General features: G+C 43.7%; 1 protein-coding gene across 1 annotated transcript; it reads left to right on the top strand.

Moving 5' to 3' along the window:
- The first annotated feature begins 1,969 nt into the window (after nt 1-1,969).
- On the top strand, nt 1,970-24,643 carry P4HB (prolyl 4-hydroxylase subunit beta). Its single transcript, XM_044419900.1, has 11 exons — nt 1,970-2,218; nt 3,642-3,848; nt 8,526-8,659; nt 9,092-9,229; nt 14,806-14,910; nt 15,118-15,243; nt 16,574-16,774; nt 19,657-19,777; nt 19,939-20,120; nt 20,645-20,731; nt 23,607-24,643. The coding sequence occupies exons 1-11, from the start codon at nt 2,053-2,055 to the stop codon at nt 23,694-23,696; spliced, it is 1,557 nt and encodes a 518-aa protein (XP_044275835.1). The 5' UTR covers nt 1,970-2,052; the 3' UTR covers nt 23,697-24,643.

The raw sequence follows: 24,643 nt of genomic DNA, 5'->3' as shown, positions 1-24,643 counted from the left end.
AACTGACCTTAGACTCTTGTGCTTGAAATAATAAAGTCCTTTCTAATCATTTAGGGAGGCTTCAAGTTTTAAAAATAGGTTTGCTATGCAAAAGCATTTTCTTGCATTATGTTGCGAAAAGCTACAACCCTATATACACTTGCTTGGGAACAAGCCACAGGAAAATAAGTGGGACTTATTTCTAAGTAGAATACTTTGAATAAAAAGATAGGGTCCTACTATATTTTCCCCCTCAGAAGTATCTCTTGTACTATTTCCCTGAACTGGTACTGGATTGCTCTACCAAATTATCCACTCAAGTAACTCCATATGGTTCCTTCTGTGTTACCTGCCTGTAGACAGGGCAAAGCTCCTCCTTTCTGATTAATGATCTAGCGAAGATTTCCCTAAATTATTAACCTTATGATGTGTTGGGCCCATCATTACCAGCTGGCCTGATCATGCTGACTGGGATGAATGATTAGTTCAATGCACCTGGAATATGTCAGATTAGGCAAGGCTGATCGACAGATTCCTCTGCAGTTACTTATATAATTCTATTTGTCTAATGTAAATTTTTTGATGTTCTACTACATGTTTTCTTCTCCTACTGAAACCAGTACTTTAAAACATTAACAAAAACGACACACTATGTGTAGAACAGATAACTTGGAAAAGGGCATCTCATTTTCAAAGCTGCAAGCCCAGATTGATTTATTTAAAACTTTTCTATACTGTCCCATCACAGAGGTCTCGGGATGGTTTGCAACACGTTAATGCAATACAATAAAAATAGAAATAAGATGTTTATGCACATCTGTAAAGAGTCCACCAATAGTTGAATTTTAAGTGCAAGAGGAGTGTGTGTGCGGCTTTTTGGCATGACTTAGCAAAACAGTATCTATAAAGTAAAGTCTGTTATTAATAGCAATTCTATTGCAAGGCATGGAGGAAATGAACAACAGGGAAACCCAGTATTTTGTGGACAAAGACTTACGAGTGCAATCCTATACACTCTTATAGGACTTACTTCTAAGTAAGCATCCGAAGAACTGTGCTTCTAGCGTTTACATTGTAAGAAAGGTTTATTTTCGACTCAAAAACCCTCTCTCAGTAATCCTGAACCTGTATATCCAAACATCATCCTCCATCTGTTTGCACTTTACATATATATAGGGTGAGGCAATTAAAAGTTACAATTTCAAAAGCGTCCCTTTTCTTTTTCCGTCCGTTATTCGAGCAAATTTCCATCACGTTTTATTCATAAGGGTCTCCGATTTCTTTTATACAAGTCTTTTTCAAATTTTACAAAAATAATTTAATTTTAGCTTATTTTGTTTTTATTCAATTTTTATTTTGTAACCTTTAATTGCCTCACCGTGTATCTTACACACGTTACACATACGGTTCAGCTCTCCCTGCCCCAACACATTCTTACACTTAAAAAAAATATTCCTCCCAAAAAATTTCCCACGCAGAACCCGCCTCTTCTTTTGCCACAGCCCAGTAAGCACTTCCTTCCTTTCCTTGCTCGCTTGCTTTTCCGGGTCACTCAGTAAACGCGGCCCAGTCAGAATCAAACACGAACAAGATCTCTCGCACTCAAGGACGCATGTGCCGCACCAGGACGGGCGTGCCTTGCAAATGCCACGTTCCAGAGCAGAGAAGTGAAATGGAGAAGGGAAGTAAGAGGGTCACGGAGCTTAGCCAATCAGAAGTGGCTGAACGAAGGTCCGAGCATAGCTATTTGCTCCAATCGCAGGCAAGAAAGGGATCGGTACGGCCAATCAAAGACGACGGAACAAAGGCACCCCTAGAGGTTGTTCGGAAGTGGCAGGGAAGATGACGCGACTTTTCATGCTGACCAATCGAGGGTTTAGGGTGGGCCTAGGCTCGGAGCCAGCTTCGTGAGAGCCGGCGCGTAGAAGGCCAGAAGCAGCCAATAGGCGGTAGCTGCCGCGACGAAAGGGCGGGTTTATAAGCGGGAGGCGGGGGAGAGCGGTCCTCTTTTGCGTTGCCTTCTCGTCGCTCGGTCCCTTCGCCTGGGATCCCGCCGTCATTGTCAGCGCCGCCATGAAGACTCTCCGGCTTTTGTCTCCTCTCCTCTGTTTGCTCGTGCTCGGCCGGGCCTGCGTAGCCGCCGATGCCGACATCGAGGAAGACGAAGGCGTGCTGGTGCTCAAGACAGCCAACTTTGACAAGGGGCTGGAGCAGCACCCGAATATCCTGGTGGAGTTTTGTGAGTGGATGGACACTGGGAGGGGGAGCGGCGGGGAAGCTGGAGGGAATCGGGGGGGATCGCAGCTGGAGAGAAGCGCTGCATCTTGAGTCATCGTTCCAGTCCTACGGGCGCTGTGTCTCCAGTCGGCTTTTCGGACGTTACGTCATTCACGTGTGTAGAAAACACGTGAACAGGTGCTGTTAGCCGTAGTAATGTTTGCACCGGCCGTGGGAGGGACCTGTGAGAGTTTCTTCCCCTTCTGCCTTTGAAATGACAGACACCTGGCACGGGAATGTTCAAAGAACTCGGCACGCATTGTCTCCCTCGGAGCTTCTTAGGAGTTGGCTGCAGCCGAGAACTGGAGTAGATCTGGGTGCAGGGATCGTGGGCGCCTGGTGAAAGCTTCAGGAGAGTGGGTCTGGAGCGTGGAGGCAGTAATCCTGTCTCTGCTTCTGTGAGAGGGCAAAGAGCACTATCCCGAGGACTATGCCTGTTAAGTAAGGAAGTTGCTATGGGGACCTTACTTCTGTTTGTAGCACTAGTGGCCTGAGAGAGAGCGTTAGATGTGCTGCATTAGCTGACTGCTGTTATGAATAGTGTTGAAAGAGTCCCTTTGTGCTATCTACAGGTAACACGCAGCTCTGTGGAAGTGAAAGAATTGTACAAAAGCAAATATTTTGGAGGATGTTGCAAGGCTTGTGGGTGCTTGCATCTTGAGAATGTAGGAATGTGGTGGATTTCTTCCTGCTCATGCTGCTCATGGAAGCTGTCATAACTTTTAACAAGTATATCAGCTTTCTCTCCTCTGGGCATATGACTTAATTTCCAACCCATGGATGTCCAACATGTAGCTTGAGTCAACTTGGATCACAGTGGCTAGAGTTTGTAATCATGCTGATTTCCTCACAGGCAAGACTGTTCAAGTTCCTACATTTGCTATTCTCTTTGGTAGGGAGTAGAATTTGATAGGGCAAGGGCTTCCCCTGAGTATGTTTTACTGTGCTGTGTAAGTCTTATTTCTGAGTTTCTGGTCTCTCCATACAAAACTTCAGTTTATGAAGCTCTCTTGTTACAGAGTTTGGTAGGGGGTAATGTTACTTAAGCTTCTCTCTCATTATCCTAGGCCTTACAGAATACCTTCCCTGCTTTTTAGTTATCTTTTTGCACCTTTGCTGTAGGTGTTGGACAAAGTATGGAACACATTGTTTTAGTGATGGGGAAATTGCTGGGTGGGTGTGGTGCTACAATGCTTTTAAAGGTGGAGTGTTCTTGGCTAGAAGTGCCTGACATATTGTTTTGGATTCTGGGGACCAGCTTGCATGGAATGTTTTGTAATGTATCTGCATTCCTGTGGGTTGAAGGAATTAATAGACAATGTGGGAGGCTGTACAGTAATTGCCTTGATGCTATAAACATTTCTTTCATTGTCCTTTTTTTCTAGATGCACCTTGGTGTGGTCACTGTAAAGCTCTAGCACCTGAATATGTGAAGGCAGCAGCAAAACTAAAATCTGAAAACTCAGAAATCAGGCTGGCTAAGGTAGATGCCACAGAAGAGTCAGAACTTGCCCAACAGTTTGGTGTTCGAGGCTACCCTACTATCAAATTCTTCAGAAATGGAGATAAATCTTCTCCTAAAGAGTATACAGGTGAGCAGATGGTGATGCTATTAAAGAATTCTGTAATGAGTTTCATTAGGGGACTGAAAATGTTGCATTAGTACAAAAGAACAGAGTTCAGTATCACACAAAACTGGCTTATGTTTGTAACATGCAAGATATCCATTCCTTCTGTGAATAGTTGCCAAATGTTAAAAATATGTTGCTGTTCCTTAGATTGTTCTTGTTCATATCTACTCACTCCTGTTGAATATGTGCTTCTGTCAGTTCAAAAAGCCACATTGTGTTTATGTTGGTCCCATTACTTTCCATGGTAAACTACAGACTCTTTATCCTTGCATGTAAGTATGTCTGGTATTTTGACCACAATGTTAATTTTACCTCTGTTTCCTGAGCCCCCTTGATTTGATTTTTTTTCTCCCCCCACCCTTTTTTCTTTTCTTTTTTCTTTTAAATCCAGAAGAAAAACCCTTGATTTGATTCTTCACCTGTATATAATACCTGGCCTAGCTGTTAAGGCAATCAATACAGTTTTTGCAATACACAGTATCCACATTTACAGTGTGTTTTCTGTCCTGAATTGTAACTGCATCAGATAGTTTGCTCAATGATTATTGAGCATTTGGGGTCTGTAGCAACTTTGCTTGTGATCAGCATCAAAGATAAATTATAGGGCTTACATTATGCTGCCAATTTTGTGTAAATAGCACTACTGTTCTTTGCTTTTTAGAAATGTAGTTGCAGGAGAAGGTGCAAAACTGAATGCTAAAAAAGTAACTAATAGGGATATGGGAGAAATCTGAAAAAGATCCTGTTGACTTCAGGTTTCAGTGAGTCCAACCCACATAAATAGACCAGCACCTTCAGTTTATTTGGACTTGGAGACTGCTTTTTTAACCTGAAATTATATGCAAATTTAGTCATACAAAAGTCGAGGAAAATGCATTTATATAGGCACCATATTGTACAGAACAACCTTTTTATACATCCTTGATCTCAGCCTGGGATCTTGCTGTGATGTTTTATTGCTGCGCATAGATCATATGCTGAGCACGGAAAATGTGCAAAATGGTATGTGCCAGTGGAAGCTGGGCGAATAACAGACTTTTCCTGTTCAGTCAATGAGCAGAACAAAAGATCCTTCAAGCTATGAAATGCAGCTGGAATTAATTAAAACCTATATCTGCAGTAACTAGGTTTTCTCCCACATGTTATCGGTTAGAGAATGATTTTAGTTATCAGTTAGAGGATGAATGAGGAGGAGAACTTGTGCTTGTATTTCTGCTTTGGCCCAGCTTTCCTTTTTAGTGTGACACAGAGGTAAAAAAATACTATAATTACATTGGGTTTCAAGACCACCTGGATTGCAGAAGAACTGGGGATAGTTGCAACCTTGTACTACAGACTGTAGCTGGGCAGGGGAGTAATTGATTATTTCTGACTTGGCCCTGTAGTTTGGAGGGGAAATAGAAGCTTGGGAGTGCCCTACCCCCAGGACAGAGTTACAAGATCCAGATTACCACAGGTCTTTAATTGGTCACAAGGCTGGCAAAAACTGACTGGTGAAGTGCAATGCTTGCTTTCTGCTGCTGTCATTTCTGCTTTTTACATGGCATCTCAGGCATGCCCTTTACTGTATATACAAAAACTGGTGTTCATTTATTAGATCAAGGCACTTAAAGTCCAGGTAAAATGTATGGTAGCAGATTCAGGCATTTTTGTACTCGTATAGAGGGAGGAAAGCTGCCTACTTTTCCACTGAAAACTTCTGCTTGAAGCAATTATTTCATGGTAATGCCAGCCCTGAGTGCAGGTGCATTAAAATACCTGTGGTATCTGAAAAGATGGAGAATTTGTAAGTAGCTGAGTGAAGGATTTTAGAACTCTGATCTGAACTAATTGCATATCAGCCCAGAATACTACTTAACCAGAGGAGAGCCATCATTTTTCTCTGCAGCCCTTTCCCTGTAGCCAGGCTTTTGCTTTTCCTTCTACAACGTTATCCAAACAAGTTCCTTCTATCCTGCTGCAAAAAGCCTGCGATCTCTCTGACTGCTGTAATTGTCTTGTCTTTTGTCTTCTCCTGAAGCTAGTTGTCTCTTGTGCCTAAAAGTGCCTTCCAAAAACCTTCCGTAGGGATACCACCAGTTACTTTCATGCCCCTCCCCAAAACTCACCTTTAGCTGTGAACCCTTTGATACAAACACCTGGTCCAGGTGTTATAGTGTAAAGTGTAACTTGAGTTTTAAGTTACAGTATAAGAGTTGAGTATATGTAGCTGAAATAAACACTTTCTTCTATTCTTTACAGTGCTCTATGCCCCCTCCCCTGTCTCAGATCAAGCCTGCCTGAGAAAGATGGGAGGGATGGATGGGGCGTGTGCTTGGGTGCCCTCAAATGGGGGAGGGATGGAGTGTATGAGAGAATGGATAATGATGCTGGGAAGACAGAAAGGGGATGGCCCTATCCACTTACAGCTTAGGCCCTGCCTTCTCCTACTCAACCCATGACTGATTTCCTTGAGGGAATGTGGCGCTCGGCATACTTAAGTGGGGCATTTCTAAAGCATCCAGTAGATAGTTCTCTGGGCTGCATAAAGGTAAATTAAAAACATAAATTACAAAGCAATAAGATAGTTACAGAAGCAACACATCAAGAAGCAGCAAGAAAGAGAGAAATAATACAGCATGTTCGACCAATGTTAAAAGAGTAGGGTAGCTATTAGGTGAGGGCGTTTCACGGAAGGGGTGCCACCACTGAAAGTCCTTTGCCCTTGTAGCTACCTGGTTCATCTCCTCTGGTGGGGGTACCTGGAAGAAGGTGCCAGATGATGACCTTGGGATCTGGGTTGGTACCTAAAGGAGGCACTCCCCATCCTCCTTCAGATGCGACTGTTGCTACTCTTCACCAATTCTGTGATGACTGTGAAGGACGATAGCCCTGCCCCCTAGAAGCATGCTACCTAGCAACCAGGATCAGGTGCCTGCTGTCCATAGCAGATGAGGCGGCTCCTGCCTGGGCAGCAGGCTGGTCTAAGGCCCCAGGAGCAGTCTGATGGTGGTGGCTGATGATGGCTCTGAAGGTGGTCCTTAAGTAGAGTGGCTGCTCCCCAGTCCTTAGATCCTCCTATGTCTGCCCCAGCTGCTGAACAAGAACAGCTTGGCACATGTAGGTGAATACCCCTCTCAGTATGACTTCTCTGCTTGTGACATTGCCTTTGAACAGGCATCCTAAAAGCAGACATCTCCTCCAAACAAAATATTTGTGCTGAATAGTGTTGGACTGGGACTGTGGAGACCTGGGTTCAAATGCTGAGCTATGAAGTATTTTACAATTGTTAATTGTATTTTAAATTATTAATTGTACTTTTTATGAATGTTGTGAGCCGCCCCGAGGCTTTGTTGTGATGGGGGCAGCATAGAAATGTTTCAAATAAATAAATAAATCCTTTGAGCACCCCAAAAGGAAAAGTGTCCTCCAGTTGCTACGTCAGCTGATGCCGGAGGTGCTGAAGGTGTTGTACAACCAGTCTGTTTAGGAGTGCTAATCACTTGATGCAGCATGGAAAGACTTCCTGCTTCTCAGTATGCTTGGCCAAAGGGGGACTCTGTCCTCTGTAGGTGCGGATCCACAAACCTTGGTTGGCTGCCTCCGCTAACAGAAAATTAGTGTGTGTCAGAACTCTGCAACATCTTTAGCCCAGTCCTATCCATGTTTCCTTGGAAGTAATTCAGTGCATTCAGAGAATGCTTAATCCCATGTAAGTGTGCACAGGATTGCAGTTTTGATTCCCAGGTGTGTGTGCTACACCTCTTTGGGAGGGCAAAGACCATCCCCTGATTCCTTCTGCAGTTTCAGACATTTAGCATTTATTTTGCCTTTAGAGCTTGGAGCTAGAGAGAGGGAGCAGGAATCTTCCTTCTCATTGCACTGAACCTCCAAAGCTCAGTAAAATTCTGGGGATAATCCCAGGTCCAGGCTTTAAAGAGGATGACTGGAGGCCCTCTCACTGCACTTGCCATTGGGTGATAAAAGGCTTGCTGCAGTGAGTGGACTGAGGGGCCCCTGCCTGCAGAGGTCTCTTTGCTGGGAGATGCCGTGTTGCATGGGGAACCATCATCCCCAGTTCTACCCGATGGAAGCTTTGTGTACGTACAAGTTGCATTTTTCTAAACAGAGATTGCTGTAGTTATTTTTTTTCCTCTGATGCATGCTTAAACTAATGGGAGCATCTTCTCAGAGTTTTGGGGTCAGATTCTAGGGCGTCCAATTGAATTGGAAAGATGGGTTTAATTTTATTACTTTTAAATTGAAGCATGATGGTAAAAAGCTGGATTCCATTTTTCCTAACCCATGTGACTAGTGAAATTCTTCAGCATGAAAAATGCTGGCATCAGGCAGAACAATGCATCACTGACAATGTGATTGAAGTCTAAACGTACTTTGGTGATAGAAGCGGCATGCTATGAAGGGTATGGGTGCTATGGAATCCTTTCGGTTTGAGTAGAGCACTTTGGGGCTCAATAGCACCTTCCCTGCTTACTTTGTCTTGAAAGGTAAAAGGGTAAGTGAAGGTGGTAGTTGTCTGACTGCAGGAGGAGCTGTTCAGACAAAGCAGTAGTGGGTGTTTCTTCTTGCAGGGACCAGATTAAGTGCTCAAACCTGGAAGTGGAAGAGACTATAATGTGTCATTTTTTCCTAATGTAGCTGGCAGGGAAGCAGATGACATTGTGAACTGGTTGAAGAAACGCACAGGCCCAGCAGCCACTACCCTGAAAGATGTAGCTGCTGCCGAGGATCTAGTGGAGTCCAGTGAAGTTGCTGTGATTGGGTTCTTTAAGGTAGTTTTTCACTCTCTAGACCAGGGGTTGGGATCTTCTTACGTCAAGAACCTAATTCCCTCTGGGGTAATTTGTCAGAGTCTGAAGCCAATAGTGGGTAGGGCCACCCTCTTTTCTGTTTCTGCTACAGCTAGGGGAGGAATAGATCACTCTTGCTAGAGGTCTGAACTGGTTGTAGAGGGCTTTGGAAATCAAGCCTAGGTCCACAGTGGTCTCCTCACACTCTAGACCACAATTACTGCAGTTTTAGTTGATCTAGCCTGTAGGCCTTTGTACCTGTCCAGGTTGGGAAGACCTTAAACTCTAGCTAACATCCATTTCCTTGTCCTGTCTTGGCTTTTCATAATTTTGGGGTTACTGGGTTTGCAAAATGTATCACATCAAGGTGCATTGTGGAGTTGTTGGTTTTTTAAATCCATTTCCCTCCATTAGGATGCAGAATCTGATGCTGCCAAACAATTCATGTTGGCAGCCGAGTCCATTGATGACATTCCTTTTGGGATCACTGCCAGCAAAGATGTCTTTGCCAAATACCAGCTCAGCAAAGATGGTGTTGCCCTGTTTAAGAAGGTAAGTGGCTGAAAAAGTTCTCCGTGTGTGTAAGGACTAGCTGGCACCACTCTGCAGCATTAATGGCAGTGCTTCCAGCAACACCTCCTCCTGTCTGTTTGCTTTTCTTCCTTCTGGCATTCTTTGTATAGAAACTTGGACTTAAGTGTTACTTATAAAATCCATTTAATTTGGAAGAAGAAATTGGCAGCTAATTAAACCTTACTTAAGCAGACATCAGCACTAATTTTGTGTACACATCTGCTTTCTTTTTAAAAGAGACTTCTCTTACTTAAGAGCACATAGATTTGAGCCTGCAAAGCACCTTCTTCCTCCAATTGAGTACTTGCAGTATGAATTTTTTTTGCGGTGGGGGACTGCTGTTAGCTCGAACCCTTTTTTCACTAAATTTGGCCATCTAGCCACCCGGGTGGCTATGATCTGCAGAAAGATAAGTGCTGTTCCAGAAATTACAACTTGCATTCTTATTGTTTAATCACATTGCTACAAACCGAATGCATTGAAAGCCTTAAGAAAGTATAATGGGAAGAAGCAGCCTGATTAGCCTAGGTTGTAAATTGATATGATTGACTGGCCTGTTCACGTGCCGACCCTGAATGGAAGGCATGTGTGGTATCCTCATACACAGGTACTGCTGTGACTGTCTTCACACACAGCAGAAAGCTGCTTTGGGTTTTAAGCAGAAGATGAATAGTTTGGCCTGTGTCAGTGTTAGTCTGTTAAGTTACAGTAATGCTTCATCAAAAGGGTTACCCTTGTCAAAGGGCAGTCTCTGGTGAGGAAATTCCCTCAGATACTCCAGGAAATCTACAGGACTGTGCCTAGAACAGTCATCAAACAATTCACCCGCAAGTGAGTTTAGTGTGGTGTTGTGGGCTAGGGATGTGAAGGAATCTATAGTTGGGATAGAAATCACATGGATTCCCTGTGCTTGCTTCCCTGGACTATGGCCCACTTTGTCCCAGCCGTGAGTGCAGGTTCCTGGCGAGCATTTCCGACATTTGTGCAGGGCTCACCAGGAATTGAGCCCTGCATGACTCCACCAGCGGTTCATGATGTGGAAGAAGGTTGCTGATGGGGCACCCTTCATCTGGCCAGCATTTTCAGACTTCCTCTTAGCTTGGCTTCCTTTGGAAGACTGTGCTGAGCTGAGAAGTCTGAAAAAACTAGAGGGATGCGGTCCAGCAGAGCTTTGTTGCAAAACTACTGTGGGAATTTTTTAATAATGGGAATGGGGGCAGTTAAAGTGCATGGAGGTCCCCAGATGATCTTATAGCCTGTTCTTTACTTGAGAAGGGTAGAGGAATACGTGGGCTGTGCTGGAGCAGAGATCTTTTAGATGCAGCGCATGTAACACTGTCTTTGAATGCTTTGCCCTCAGATAAGGAGAAAATGTGGCTTTGGGTTCACCCTTACAACTAAGTCCTCAAGAACTTGAGCCAAAAAAATAATTTTTTTAACTACCTGCCATCACATTCTGCCGGAAGTGGGCAAAAGGCCTGGGAGAAGAAGTCCTCTTGATATCCAAAAGGTCTTCTGTTTGGTTCTTATGCTGCTGTGAGCCTTTTAGAAGGAATAGTCCTATCCATATTCACAGCTTTTTTTAAAAAAGTAAAGCAGCATAGATTTCAGTTGCTTACCTGTTGCTGACTAAAGCACCTGCAGCTTTTCCTTTTAAGGCTGTGACTACAACACCCTCAGATGTAGCCACAGAAGCAGGCGTGCAGTTTGGGTAGCTAGATAAACTGTGTTCTCCCCCCACCACCCCGCTTTTGCTCCTGTAAAGACAGGTACAACCAGTCAGTGGAATCCTGACCGCCCAGCTCTACCCATACTTCAGGCAAGCCTTTTTCCCCTCCTTCAAGTGCCTAGCTAAATTGTCCACCAAAATACCTGGCACTTTATGAATCATTTCAGGTGCTAACCCGTTTTTTGACAGACAGCCAGTGTGATATACCTGCGTTCAGTTCCCCACTTGGTCATGTAGTAGGCTAGATGACTTGGGGCTAGTCATTGTCTCCTAGCCCTAACCTGAGTTGCTGTAAGGATAAAAATAAATTTAAAGAAGTCTCAAGTATGCCACCCTGAACTCTTTGGAGGAAAGGTGAGATATAAATAAATATCCCAAATACTGACAGAACAAATGTCACCCTAGCCCAGGCGCAAGGAATGTGTTGTTCATTCAATATGGTTGGACTGCAGCTCCCACCATCCTTCATCCTTGATCATGCTGGCTAGGGCTGATGGGAGTTGCAGTCCAGCAACTTCTGCAGGGTTGCACATTTCTTGCCCTTGCCATCCAGGCAAGAAGGCTGTTTGTGTGTCTCAACAGCAGTGAGTACTGTTCCCTATAGTAGGCTCAGTGCTGAAGTTCTGTGTCTTTACTGAGCCAAAATGTTGAAGCCGAATCCCACCTGGCGTACAAGTAGCCAGGCTAAGCCAGTTTCGATTCTGAGAAGCCTCCTTTCCCTCTTCTCTTAACCCAGCTGCAAAACTTTCTCCTTTTTTGACAACTTCATGACATTCTCAGTTCTTACAAAAAGTCTAAAAACAGGTTAAATGCTGGTCACGAGAAATAGCCTAGTGGATGCCCTTGAACTGCTTGGTGTTCTTCTGTTTGATCCCAGAGCATGGCTGTGTCAGTCTTTAAATGACTCCTGGCTTGTCCTGTCCAAAAAGGAAGTGAAAGTGAGCGAAAATAAGTGAGAGTCAAAGCCTGAGCATTTTAACATCTGACATGTTCTTTTTGAGCTGTTTGGTTCAGTTCAGTGCAATTGTTATCTTGGCACTAAAAGCAATACATCTGGATGGGAGTTTTCCTCGGTCTTGGAGTCCATTGTTATCTCCTTCTACTTGTTAGTCCTTGACTTTTTAACAAGTTAGCAGTTGAAGACTAATGTCTTTTTGATAGCTATTAAGACAACCCCTCCACCAGCTTTTAAAAAGACTGAGTTGAATGCAGCTCATATGTCAAACTCTTAAAGGGTTTCTCACGTCAATTACCCTCTTTGTACACTGCTCCAGGGTCTTGCCAGTTTTGTTCCAAACTGATAATGTAATTAGCTAATGAACAAGCAAATAGTAAACTTGTTTCTAATTCACTCAGGTTTTCAGTTCCCCTTCACAGAGCTTAGCTCTGATGAGAAAGTTACTGTTTTGAAATGAGGGAACATTATGCAGTAGCCTGAGAATAGAATGCCTCCATCTTTAAGAATCCCTTATCTCTGACCCAGCACACTGAAATCTTGATGGCATTGTATACCTCCTGTGTATCAAGCCTTGCAGAATGGAATATCTTCCCCAAAGCGGTGTTTGGGCTACTGAAATGTCCTTCTTCACATCTCTCTATCTACCTGGCTCATGAAAGTGTCAGTAGGAACTTTCACAAGATCCTTTGCCTGTGTGTTGGGATGCCACGACCACTGTGGTCATACCTGATTGGTGGATTCTCCTCCCTCCATCATTCCTTCTGCCTTCAAATCCTAGGATAAAAGGAAATAAAAAGTGGGGTTAAACTTTTGAAGTTGTCACCCATTTTTAGCCTTCTGTCAGGTCGTAGTGTCTTACATGTGCCATCTTGCAGGTGTGTTTAGAATCTCTGAATTTTGAACAAGTGGTTACAAATTACAACATGTTACAAACTTGTTGTATTTGAAACAAATACATGCTCTACTAGCTTTTCAACTGATGTAAAATAAAGCAACAGCAAAGTAAATTTATTTTCAAGAGCCACCTGTTTTTTCCCTTACTCCTCAACTTTAATCTGGTTTATTAATTGGAACCTGGGGTTTGACTGCTTTGATAGCCCACGGATCTTTACCTGTGTGCCAGATCGCTCATTCAGCCTATGGCGTATACTGAAGGAGGAACGTGGGGGAAATGGATGAGTTCACTCAATGTGACAGCTTCCCAGTTAAACTATTCGGTAAACCACTCTTCACAAAGAGGCTGGATTAATAATATACATGACAATCTGTATAGCATCGGCATGTATTCAAGTATTTTGCATGTGTTAGCTTGGTGAGGCAGGTAGAACTTACTGGAGTGTCTGTGCAAGAATTGTGCCATTCTTCAGCCTATTAACTGAGTTCACAGCCAAAGTGTATTTTATACAAGCAACCTTATAGCTCACAGCACTCATGGCCACAACTGCCTAACTTATCTTTTTGTTTCCTTCCTTCTTGCAGCCTTCCCAGCCTGCCACCCTTCAGTGTTGTTGGACTATGACTGGGGGATGATGAGAGTTGTAGTGCAACAAATCTGGAAGGCCGCAGGTTGGAGAAGGTTGATACAAATAGTCATAGCTCTTTATAGGTAGTCTCTGTGTGCAGAATCGCTGGGGAGGGACTCTGTGAGGCTGGCCTAGGGCTTTCCGCAGAGCTGTGTTGCCAGGGAGCCCAACCTATGGGGTTGAAGCTGTGGCTCGCTTATCCCACATGGTGAATAACCTTGGTGCTCCTCTTACTTCCCTGCCCCCTTTCCAGGGTGCCAGGAAAGATTTTGAAAACCTGGACAGGAATAGGTGGTGCTGTGCAGTAAATTTATTCCTGGCACTGGAATTATAATGTGCCCCCGAACATCTGTTCCTGTGTCTCTAACAATAGCCCTGCAGGGATGCATTGCCCTCTGAGTAAACTGCTATTTATTTAGTGGCTTCATAATATGTATTGCTGCCTAGGACACTAACTCCTTTTTAATGGCTCTGTTGATCAGATAAATTTGTCTGCTGCTGGCAAGACATGTAACCTGTGGCTTTGAAGATTATTGCTCTCACACAGTGTCTGTGAGATTTGCAATGACTTCCCAGCGGTTTGCTTAAGACATTCTAAAATGTTGACCAGTACCCTTTTGGGACTGTGGGTGTCCCACTGGGAACCTTGGCTGTCCAGTTTGTGTTAAGCTTCCTTCTACTTGCTGTTCTGTTTACCCTTCTGCAACTCTGGCTCTAACTTGTCAGTAAGATGAGATCTTTGGTCAAGATTCCACCCTGGAGAATTTTCTCCCTTCCTTGCAATGTGATAGGCACACTCTCAGATGTGTGAGGGAGGTGTGAGTTGGAGCCTTGCAGATATAACTCTCCTGATTGATTGTAGTCCCAACTATTTTTTTTACAGTTTTGTGCTAAGGAAAACTGAATCATGGGTTGTACCCAAGCCTGTTCCACAAACAAGGGAAAGCCACTGGCAAAAAGGGTTTCCTGCCCCCTCCTGCAGCCCCCCCCACCCCACTTCCTCTGCTCTGAAGAGTTGGGTGGACCTGATTTGGGGTACCTGTACAAGCACTGCAGGAGAGAGGAAAATCCTATTGTGTGAAAGGACTTTGCTCATGCAAGTGTTGGATCCAACCCACTGTGACCTGTATACAGTCTACAGATTGTGTAGCTTCACATTTATCTATGTAATTCTGAACAACCTGGTTCTGGCAAAGGACAACTATCTGTGCAGAGTACTACTAAAGCCTCTGCCCTTTCCTTGAACCCTTGCCAAGTAGGTTGAGGACTGAACTGTAAAGTCTGTGGCCTTTCTTAATTCTGCTGCCATGCATTTGACACTCTTTGTGGGGTTTTTTTCATGCAGTTTGATGAAGGCCGTAACAACTTTGAAGGGGAGATAACGCAAGAGAATCTGCTGAGCTTCATCAAAGCGAACCAGCTGCCCTTAGTGATTGAATTTACTGAACAGGTATGAAAGTGACTCTTGAGCCAGCCTACCTGTGTTTAGGGTGGCACTGGGCTGGGGTGTGTGCCCTCCATTTGGAGCAGAGAACATTAACAGATCTGTGTGTATTCTGCCAATAAACTGGAAAGGGGAAGAAGGGCGTGCAGAAAGGAAGAGCCTCGGTTTCTTTGTAATTCTCTTAACCCAACAATGCATCTGTTTTTACTCCAGACGGCACCCAAAATCTTTGGAGGAGAGATCAAGACCCACATTCTATTGTTTCTGCCCAAGAGTGTTACAGATTACCAGGGAAAACTGGATAACTTCAAAAAGGCAGCTGAGAGCTTCAAAGGAAAGGTGAGGGGAAAGAAGTTCCAGAATTCTTCTTCTTCTAGGCTTGGGGGCATTGGTATCCATGCAGCTCTGTTCTCACTACTTTGTACTCATTAGCACATCACTGGGAAGGACAGATTAACGTCCTTTACTGTTCCTTCAGAGTTTCTTTTTTTAATATGGACAAGTGGGGCCTGCAGCAAAACACTGAAGTTCAGTAAGCTGCCATCTTTTTCAGGGTACTCCATTCCACTCCCCTTTCCCCCTTAGTTTTCTGCTTTCCCCGCCTCCCAACATTTGGTCAGTATTTTTTTCTCTAAGTGTATTTAAATCTCATTTGGCATTTTCTTTTGGACATTTTAGATTCCTTCCCTGGGAATTTAAAAAATAATCTTTGGGACTGCTGCAACCCTTGAGATCCCTCTGTCACGTGTCAATAGCCAAAAAGTACTATGTAAGGCAGAGCTTCACCTGGTGGCCTAATTTGTTCTTTCTGGGTGCTGTAGCCCCTTTCTTCATAGTGGCCCAGACAGTCAATTAAAATCACCTGCATCAGGTGCTGTATAATAAATGAAGTAAACAAGCCTTGCTGTAGGCCAGTGGTCTTCAAACATGAGATCCCCAAGGAACTTTTCTCAATGTGGACAATCAGTGCGGAACCCATTAATAAAAACATTTCACATAATTCATTTTATTTTACTAAATGTTACAATTGATGTTGCAATAATACATTTCACATAGTGTAAACAAAAAGTATTTATAAATGCATGACCTAACCATTTATTACTAACCAAATAATACTAAATGTACTGAATGTGTACTAAATTTAGTATAGCATCACTAACATATAATATGAAAAATCATTACTGCATTTTGATGCCTTGGATGTGCTTGCTTTCTGTCACAAAGAAAATCCAAATGTGGTGTTACTGATGACAGTTGCAAGTGCATTTCTTGTTCTGCATCTATTTTATTCTTGTATTAAGCCAGTGTTCTTCCTTGCAATCTGAATCTACTCAAATGAAACCACTTTGAGTTTAAAATGACTTAATCTGCTTTTAAAAGGCATGCGTGTGAACCCTAAAAGACTCCTATCTTTTAAATTAAAGAAAGGATCCAAAGGTCTTATTTCACTGTAAAGATAGGAGTAACCCCCTGGATGTTGGTCATGGGTCCCTGGGGTTCACAGGAGCACAGTTTGAATACCATGGATCTAGATTTATAGTCAGCGAGGAGTCACAAGGAGGGTGAAAAAAGAATGCTTGTTGAGAAGTCTTAACAGCCGGCTTCTTGTGCTATCCCAGGAGCATTTGTCTAATCCCTTCATTTTACTGTTCTTCCCTCTCTCCCAAAGATCTTGTTCATCTTCATCGACAGTGATCACACTGACAACCAGAGGATCTTGGAGTTCTTTGGCCTCAAGAAAGAAGAATGCCCTGCTATACGCCTCATTACTCTAGAGGAAGAAATGACCAAATACAAGCCAGAGTCGGATGAGTTGACTCCAGAGAACATCAAGGACTTCTGCAACAAGTTCCTGGAGGGCAAAGTTAAGGTAATGGCCTTTTGGATGTGTTTTTTGGGACAGGCACCCAGGCGAGGCCTTCCCAGGAGCACAAATGGTGTGGAACTCAAGAGCAGTCATGTGGCACAGAGCCTGCCTTTCAAGGCTGCCTTTGCTTCACGTCCAGCAGCGTAGTATTTAGAGCTTCCTGCTGGGAAGCCCAAAGGGCAGAGTCAGTGGGGCATGGTGCCAGTATGTAAATAGCCCTAATGCACTGATAAAGTACACTCAATACGTTTGGGGGCTGCTCATAGAGCTGATGGTGCAGGTCCAAGAACAGCTTCAGTCTTATCGGCACGACAGAAGAGGCAGCATGGCTGAGCCTTTCACATTGCACAAGCATTTGGGAACCTTCCGTCTTAATCTGGAGATGAAAGCAGCTATGCAGGGACAGCTATTACTTTCATTCAGCGCTACTCCTAAATCACTTTGCTAACCTCTCTCCTAATTGTCCTAACCTCTCTCCTCTCCTTAACTCCATTCTTCCTTTCTTCAGTGAACTCACAGCCTTCATCTTAGTTACTAGAAGCACTCGACAGCACACTTAAAAATAACAATAATCTGTAGGCAGTTTGAAAACTGGAAGAGATTGTTATCAAACCAAAAAGGTCAAGAAGATCTTTCCAATTAGAAAAGCTGGAAAGGAAAACTGAAGTATTGTGTGTGAAGTGGCTTGACAGAGATGTTGAACAGGATGCGGCAGTACAGTAAATACATTAATGCGACATATAAACCATTCACAGAGCTTAAGCTATGGTGTGGTACAGAAATAAAATTATTAATGAAAATAATAGTAAGGTGTGCCAAAGGTAAATATACTCATGGGCTGTATAAATTTACCCATTTCCCAATAATAGCACATTCTGGCCACATTTAAAGCCTTAGAAAAAGTCCGAGACCTGCATCGCTTCACTGTGAAGCTAGGGTGTTGCCTATTAGTGCTTCCCTCAAGACTGCATAAAAAATAGCATGTTTCAGGAGGGCAGGCTAAAATTTGGACAAGCTTTCCTCTGACTTAGCATGCAGTTGTGGAATTCTTCAGCCTCTTGCTCCCAGGAGTTGTGTGCCATATGTCTTTGCAAAACTTGTACAAGAGCCTTGTAGGAATGTTGTCTTAACTATTTACACTAGAACTTAAACTGATAATTGGGAAAAGATTATTACACTTGTAAGGATGGTGCATCTTTTTTCCACAAACATGAAAACAAGTTACTCCTAGATTGCAGAAGATTATGGAATCCAGTTTGCTGTTCCTCTGTTTCAGTTGGAAAGTATCACATATGTGTGGTCTTTAATTAAAGGGGAGATCCAGGATTGAACAGTTATAACTGGGGAGTTCTAGGAACAGTTGATGTAGCAGTATTGGGAAATATAAGAAGTTTTTAGGTAGTTTGAAAGACAAATTAACTGGGTTTGCATGAAATGGCACTCCTTTGTGGATAACTAGCTATGATGGGTTGTCATGTCATCTGAACGCACACCACTTTCCTCAGGGTAGTTTATTTCTGGTCAAGAACCCATGGATTGTTCTAGGGGTTGTTTGACCCAGAATGCGTTGTCATACTGTCCAAACCTGGGTGATGAACTCCATAGTGAGTTGGAATCTCCTAGTGAGCCACTTAGCAAGTATAGCAAAAACCCCCTGCCAGTGATGCCTAAATGACACTTCAGAGAGACCATCACTGGTTCAGCACCTTTTCAAAAGAATTGGTCCCAGAAATATGTTCAAATGTCTTCATAATTCTTTTGGAGGAGTGCACCTAAAGGCTGTCAGGCATGTAGTCTTAGCTGGGCAGTGACCCTTGTAAGTTTCAGCTGTCGAAGGGAGTGAAGTGTAGTTGGTAACACAGAAAAAAATTGGTACGGCAAGACCAAGAGCTAATTTGTACACAGTTGATTAAAAATCAGCAGTAAAAGGAGAACCAAGTAGAAGATTGGCAATAAGATCCCCACTTAGTTCATTAATTGAACTCCAGATAATTATATGGCTAACAGTTCTCAGTGTCTTCCACACTTTCAACACCCTTACACCTCTCCAGTTACTTCAGAACAGGGAGCTATTAATCCCCCTCATCTCATGGTTCCATTTTTTCAAAACAAACACACCAAAACCCAAAACTAATGTGATTGAATGGGGCTACTTTGGTGGGGGAAGGTGTGATAAAAGTTCCTCTGGGGTATCACTTCGATCCATTCTGCCACCTCAGAGCTTGTGTACTTTTATGGGACTGCCCCAAATGCATATTTTTTTGGTCTCTGGTTTTAAAAAGTCAGCAAACAAAAAGAGGTAGTGTTTAGAGCAGTGACTAGGAGACAAGATGAGCTCTGCTGTGAAGGACTCTGGATACCAGCTGGAGAAGCAAGAAGGAGAAGACCCAGGGTAAGCCCACTCATCTGTCGGATGCAGCACAGGTTGTTTCAGAAATGGCCAGAGATGATGGGTGTTCCTATCCCAGAGGGAATCCTGCTGAGGAAGACTAGCCTAAAAGCTCCCTTTAATTCAAAATTGCTGTTTATCCCATCTTGTAAAGACACCAACAACTGCTTGGAAATGATTTGGTACTTACAATGTACAGGTCATGCATTTCCTCTGGCTTTTTAACACTGTGTTGCAGATTGGGCTGTGGCAGTTTGCAGTACCGGAGTCTGCTCTGTATAGAGTTAAACCTGCATCCTTCATGCAGCAGCTCAGATGTGCCTGGGTCGTTTGGGGTGGGGTTTGACCTTGAAGGAGGAAGTCTATATTAATCGGACTTTTTATAGCCCGTCGTTGTCAGTTGCTCTACACTGTCTTGGAACAGTGGGTGGGGGGTTTCCTGTTGATGCATTCCATGCTGTCATTTCATGCTTGCTGTCCCGCTTGTCTGTTTCAGCCTCATCTGATGAGCCAAGAGATTTCTGATGACTGGGACAAACAACCTGTCAAAGTTCTAGTTGGGAAGAATTTTGAAGAAGTGGCATTTGATGAGACTAAGAATGTATTTGTGGAATTCTGTAAGTACTTTTGTGATAGCCCATGTGCACACATGCTCAGTGCGCCCTTTCTTGAATTTCACCTTTTAATTCAAGCTGTTTCTCAGCTACCCAGCAACAGAACTTGGGAGTGGCTTTTGCTGGACAGATGCTAAACTGGGCATATCCCCTCTGATTTGCAGATGCTCCCTGGTGTGGCCACTGCAAACAGCTGGCTCCCATCTGGGATAAGCTAGGAGAGACTTATAAGGACCATGAAAACATCGTCATTGCCAAGATGGATTCAACAGCCAATGAAGTTGAGACAGTAAAGGTCCACAGCTTCCCTACCCTCAAGTTTTTCCCTGCAGGCCCTGGCAGAACGGTGAGCAGACTGTGGGTTAATCTGTATGCTTCCGCTGGATAGGAAGTTCCTAAAAACTGATAGAGGGAAAAGTTGTACTTCTAAATTATCCTTTCCCAGCCTGGAGCTCTCCAGATCTGTTGGACTACAACTCCAAGCATTCCTCAGACAGCCATACAATCTGGGGGATGTTTGGAGTTGTAGTCCAACACATCTGGAAGTCCCAGGCTTGGAGAAGGTATCTCTAAATGGTTTTTCAGGCTCTGAATTGGGTTCATTTCGTCTTGTGGGGGAGGGTTCATAGGGGGCCTTGCCAATGCAGCTTGCATGGGGTGGATTGCATAGTAGAAGATGGCATGTGTGGGCTATTCTTTCCTCACCATAATCACTGAAATCTAGTGGCTAGCTGCTCTCTGGCTGATAATGTGACAATGAATTTTCCAGTTCCTTTTGCTTGACTCCTTTCTTCAGAAAGCAAATTCTTCAGTCATCAAAGCCCACTTTAGCCTGCAGCTGGTAACTTTCTCGGTTCATTGCTTTTGTAGGTTGTCGACTATAATGGTGAGAGGACGCTGGAAGGCTTTAAGAAGTTCCTAGAAAGTGGTGGAAAAGATGGTGGTGTTGATGAAGAGGTGAGCATCTAAAACAGAACTGTGAACTTTGTGGGGGGGCTCTGGAATGTGTGCAGTTCTAGGTCAGGGTTCAGAAGTGATCCCTGAGAAAGGGGAAGTTCTGTGCTGTGAAGCTGCTTATGGCTTACTATGACAGCAGAGAATGCTGGTCCCATAGCAACTCGTAAACAAAGCACAGCTGGTAATATCCAGATCGAGCTGGGGTGGTGTTGAGCCTATTCCTTAATAGTTGCAATTCCATGTGGACTGATGGAGCTGGGCTGCATTAACTGCAGTAGCCCATAAGAGCCTCACCATTCCCACATAATCACAAATGCTCAAGATACATTGTTTACATTCCTCTCAGCCTTGACACAGCTATCTGTAGTTCTCGCGAGATGAACCTTCACTGGGCTGGCTCGCTCTCCAGTGCCCATCACAGGTGTGCGTGTCCTCTTGTTTCAGTCACGGAGGTGCTGCTTTCAGCATGTGTAACCACTCGCTTCTGATGCTGCTTGCCATTGTTACCGTGATGCTTCTAGCGCCTTGCAGTACTGCTGAGCTTTCAACTGGGTGTTAATGCCCAGCAGGAATGGCAGGTGAACATGTGGGTAGGAGTGCAAGTTAGGACCGCTGGGTGTTTAGGACTGTCGCTTCTTCATTATGTGGAATATGATGAATAATAGGTGGCCCTGCCTTCCCACAGCTGCACATTCCTGGAGTGTGTGCAACAGGCTCTGTGTGACTTCAGGCTGGCTGTGTAGGCTGAATATCTGCAGACTCTGCTTCTGGACTTCACTGTTGTTGGTCCCAGCTGGTTGTTAAGGCACATGAGCTGATCTGCCTTCGCATATCTACACACTTGGCCCTGAATTGGCCCCTTGGACCATATATAGAGTCTGGCTGGGTCTTTGTGATTCAAGAAATGTCTTCCTTCAGCAATGTCTTTTTGACAGCTGTTGTCCTTGGCCCATCATCGAATTTTGAGGCACCAGAACGGGCAATGACATGTAGCTGAGATGTTGCAGAAGAGTGCTGGCTGGGCCTGTATGGCTTCGGCTTGTTCAATTCTTTCCCAGATTCATTGTGATTTGTGCTTAGTTGGCTCTGTCAGATGCTAAGCCCTTGAAGACAGGTAGCTGTTAACTTGGATATAAAAGGGATCGTTCTGAACTGGAGCAAATAGAAATGGCAAAAAATACAATAACGTATGCCAGTTGTTGTGTTACTGAATTGTACGAGGTGGGTTTTGTATATGGATTTCATAGTAACAATTACAAATAGGAACACATGCTCCCACAAGAAGAGGTGGCAAACAAGTTAATCCTTATGTCCTGCAAATGGTCTCCAGTTCCTTAGCAGCTGGCTTCTGGAGATGCTGTATTGTCTATTGTTGCCATTATATATTTACTAAAAAGGGATATATTGGATTCCTTGTACAAGTGGCTTTATGTCCCCTTCTGAGAATTCTCTTACAAGAATGTGCTAAACTTATTTTCAGAGACTCTAGTTGAACAGTGCATGGTGCCCTTGCATCAAAATAGGGTAATACTAAATTATTTCCTGTCTATTATGTGCCTTCAATATAGGCAGCTGTAGAAAACAACATTTAGAACATATTTTTCTTGTCAGCATGTTAGTAATCTAGTCTCCTGTTTCCTGTCAGTTCTTTGTTTTCTCAGGGCTGTTATAGTGGCACTGTACAACAGGTAGGAGATCAATGGCTAAGGCTATGCTAATTAGTAAATGAGGATCTTGCAAACTGAGTGCACCACACTTGAGAATGAACATGGTGAAGAAAGTACAGAACTTCAGAAACCATCTGCTCAGCAACAGTCGAGTGGATGCGATATGCAGTCCTCTATTTGTGGCACTTTTAAATTAATCTCTACATGCTTTGGTTGCATTTACTTCATGACTGTATGACTGGATATGGTCTTTTAAGCCTCTTCTGATTATGCCTGTTTACCAGGAGCTGTACTAACTACTGATTATCAAGTTAAAAGGCTTAGTAACATGGGGTTGTGAATGGTATGAGGCTTCGGGGTTAGAACAGCTGCCTTAATCTAGCTTTTACTTTGCCTGCTATAATTGGAGGGTCAGATGCTTCCCTTGATCTTGGATTCAGTTTGGTTATAACCATGCCCACAGAATTTTCTAGCTTGATATGTTCCAGAGGCTCCTGTATGCTTCTTTAATGAAGCAAAATGTTTCACTTCTCTGGCTTGGCTTAATGTGATGTTATGCATCTGATGTGTGGTATAAGATGCTATAGTACAAATTGAGAAATTAAGATGTATAACTAAAGCTGCTCCCTCAGTCTTTGGATTGCATCCAGTGGTGTAATTTCAACAGCAATTCCAGTGCTGGATTTCCACCTCTCCACACAATTGCCTGCACACCCTCAGATCTGTTTCAGAGAGTTTGTAGCAGCATGCACAGGGTGCTGTGGAAAGGAGATGAAGACGGGAAAATCACGTTGCATGAGCGGGGGATCTGACCCATTTCATTAAGTGATCCAGACTTTGTAAGGCAAACAGAAAGGCAGGCAGCCCAGTGTGATTTCTCTTGCTTAATTCCCTTCTCCCTGGTTTATGGAAATGCTTGTAGGTTGTGTGCTGTTGGTATTTCCATATTATTATTTCTGTCTTGATGGCTTCTTGAAAAGCATGGGATTTTCCTGGCCTGCATGGGTTTGAAGCAAGACTCAGTCTGCCTAAATAACCTGAATTTTGAACCGTAAAGGCAGATATCTAGGTTACCATACTGCTAAGGGAAACAGCTGCTCTGGCAGGACCCCGGCTCTGCATTGCCTCAAGGAAACTGCCTGCTTGGCACTAGATGTTAGACAAAAGAAGCTACCACTGACTGGTCATTTTTTCCTTCATTTTTATAGGATCTGGAAGATCTAGAGGACATGGAGGAACCAGATGCTGAAGGGGAGGAGGAGGAGGAAGATATTAAAGGTCAAAAAGATGAACTGTAAAGACATGTCTAATCTGCATATCCCCAGACACTACGCACTGGCTGCCTGTTCATGCAGTCAAGCTAGTCCAGCAAACAAACTTTGACGGGAAGATGAATACTGGCTGAGAGTGCAGGAATGGTCTAAAGTAATCCTTCATCCTAACCTGTTTGTCAACTGCTTCTTCTAGTTTATTTTCTGTTTTGAACAGGGATCTGACTAGGTCCTGCTGGGTCTTTTTTTCCCCTCCTCCACATACACACTGTGATGTACATTTTCTTTCTTTTGAGTGTTCTGTGATCTGGGTAGAAGCAGATTGAAATGGCAACATGTCCCATTGCCTAACTCACTTTGGAGTCTCACCAGTAACGCCTCCTTCCAGCTTAGTCACACTTGTCTAAATGTCATGAGCTGCTGTTGGCCCAGCAGGGTCTTGGTTACTGTCTCAGCTGTCCTCATTGTTTGGGTCACTCCAGTATGGAGGAAAACCACGAGGCTGACCATAGTGGAGCCAGTGGAAAGTGGGAATTGGTGGGGTTGGATAGATCCTCTTAACTCATTGTATAGTCTTGCTTCCCCTTTAAGCTGAATGATACGTATCTCTCTCTTCCAAAGATCTTGAGGGGCAGAAGACTTTCACTGAGGAAGGAGGATGCATTTGCTCCCTCCCTCGAGGCAAAACCTAACTCACCTTGCCTGCCTCTGAACAAACATAAGACTTGCTCTCTACGCATTGCTTCGTGAATGGGTTTCCTGGGTATTTGCAGAGCCATTTGGAAAGGGGACTGCTAGAATACAAGAAAAAAGACTCAGTAGCTAAGAGGGCTTTTTTGTGGGGGTACTTGAGAGCAAACGAGTGCTTTGGGGGAGGGGGGTATATTTCAGCCAAATTGGAATTTAGTTCTGAGCATCCATGATGCTGAAAGGAATGGAACTCATTGGCCAAATAAAAGTTGATTTTAATACTA

Source organism: Varanus komodoensis, unplaced genomic scaffold, assembly GCF_004798865.1.
Source record: "Varanus komodoensis strain SLA01 unplaced genomic scaffold, ASM479886v1 scaffold11, whole genome shotgun sequence".
Taxonomy (NCBI): domain Eukaryota; kingdom Metazoa; phylum Chordata; class Lepidosauria; order Squamata; family Varanidae; genus Varanus; species Varanus komodoensis.
The sequence above is the reverse complement of the archived record's forward strand: the minus strand, read 5'-3'. Positions and strand labels throughout refer to the sequence as shown.

Excerpts from the sequence above, each read along its gene's own strand:
- P4HB (XM_044419900.1), top strand. The coding sequence starts at position 2,053 with ATGAAGACTCTCCGGCTTTTGTCTCCTCTCCTCTGTTTGCTCGTGCTC. Across the intron at positions 15,244-16,573 it reads CTGAGAGCTTCAAAGGAAAG|ATCTTGTTCATCTTCATCGA; the intron begins GTGAGGGGAAAG and ends TCTCTCCCAAAG. Across the intron at positions 20,121-20,644 it reads CTGCAGGCCCTGGCAGAACG|GTTGTCGACTATAATGGTGA; the intron begins GTGAGCAGACTG and ends TTGCTTTTGTAG.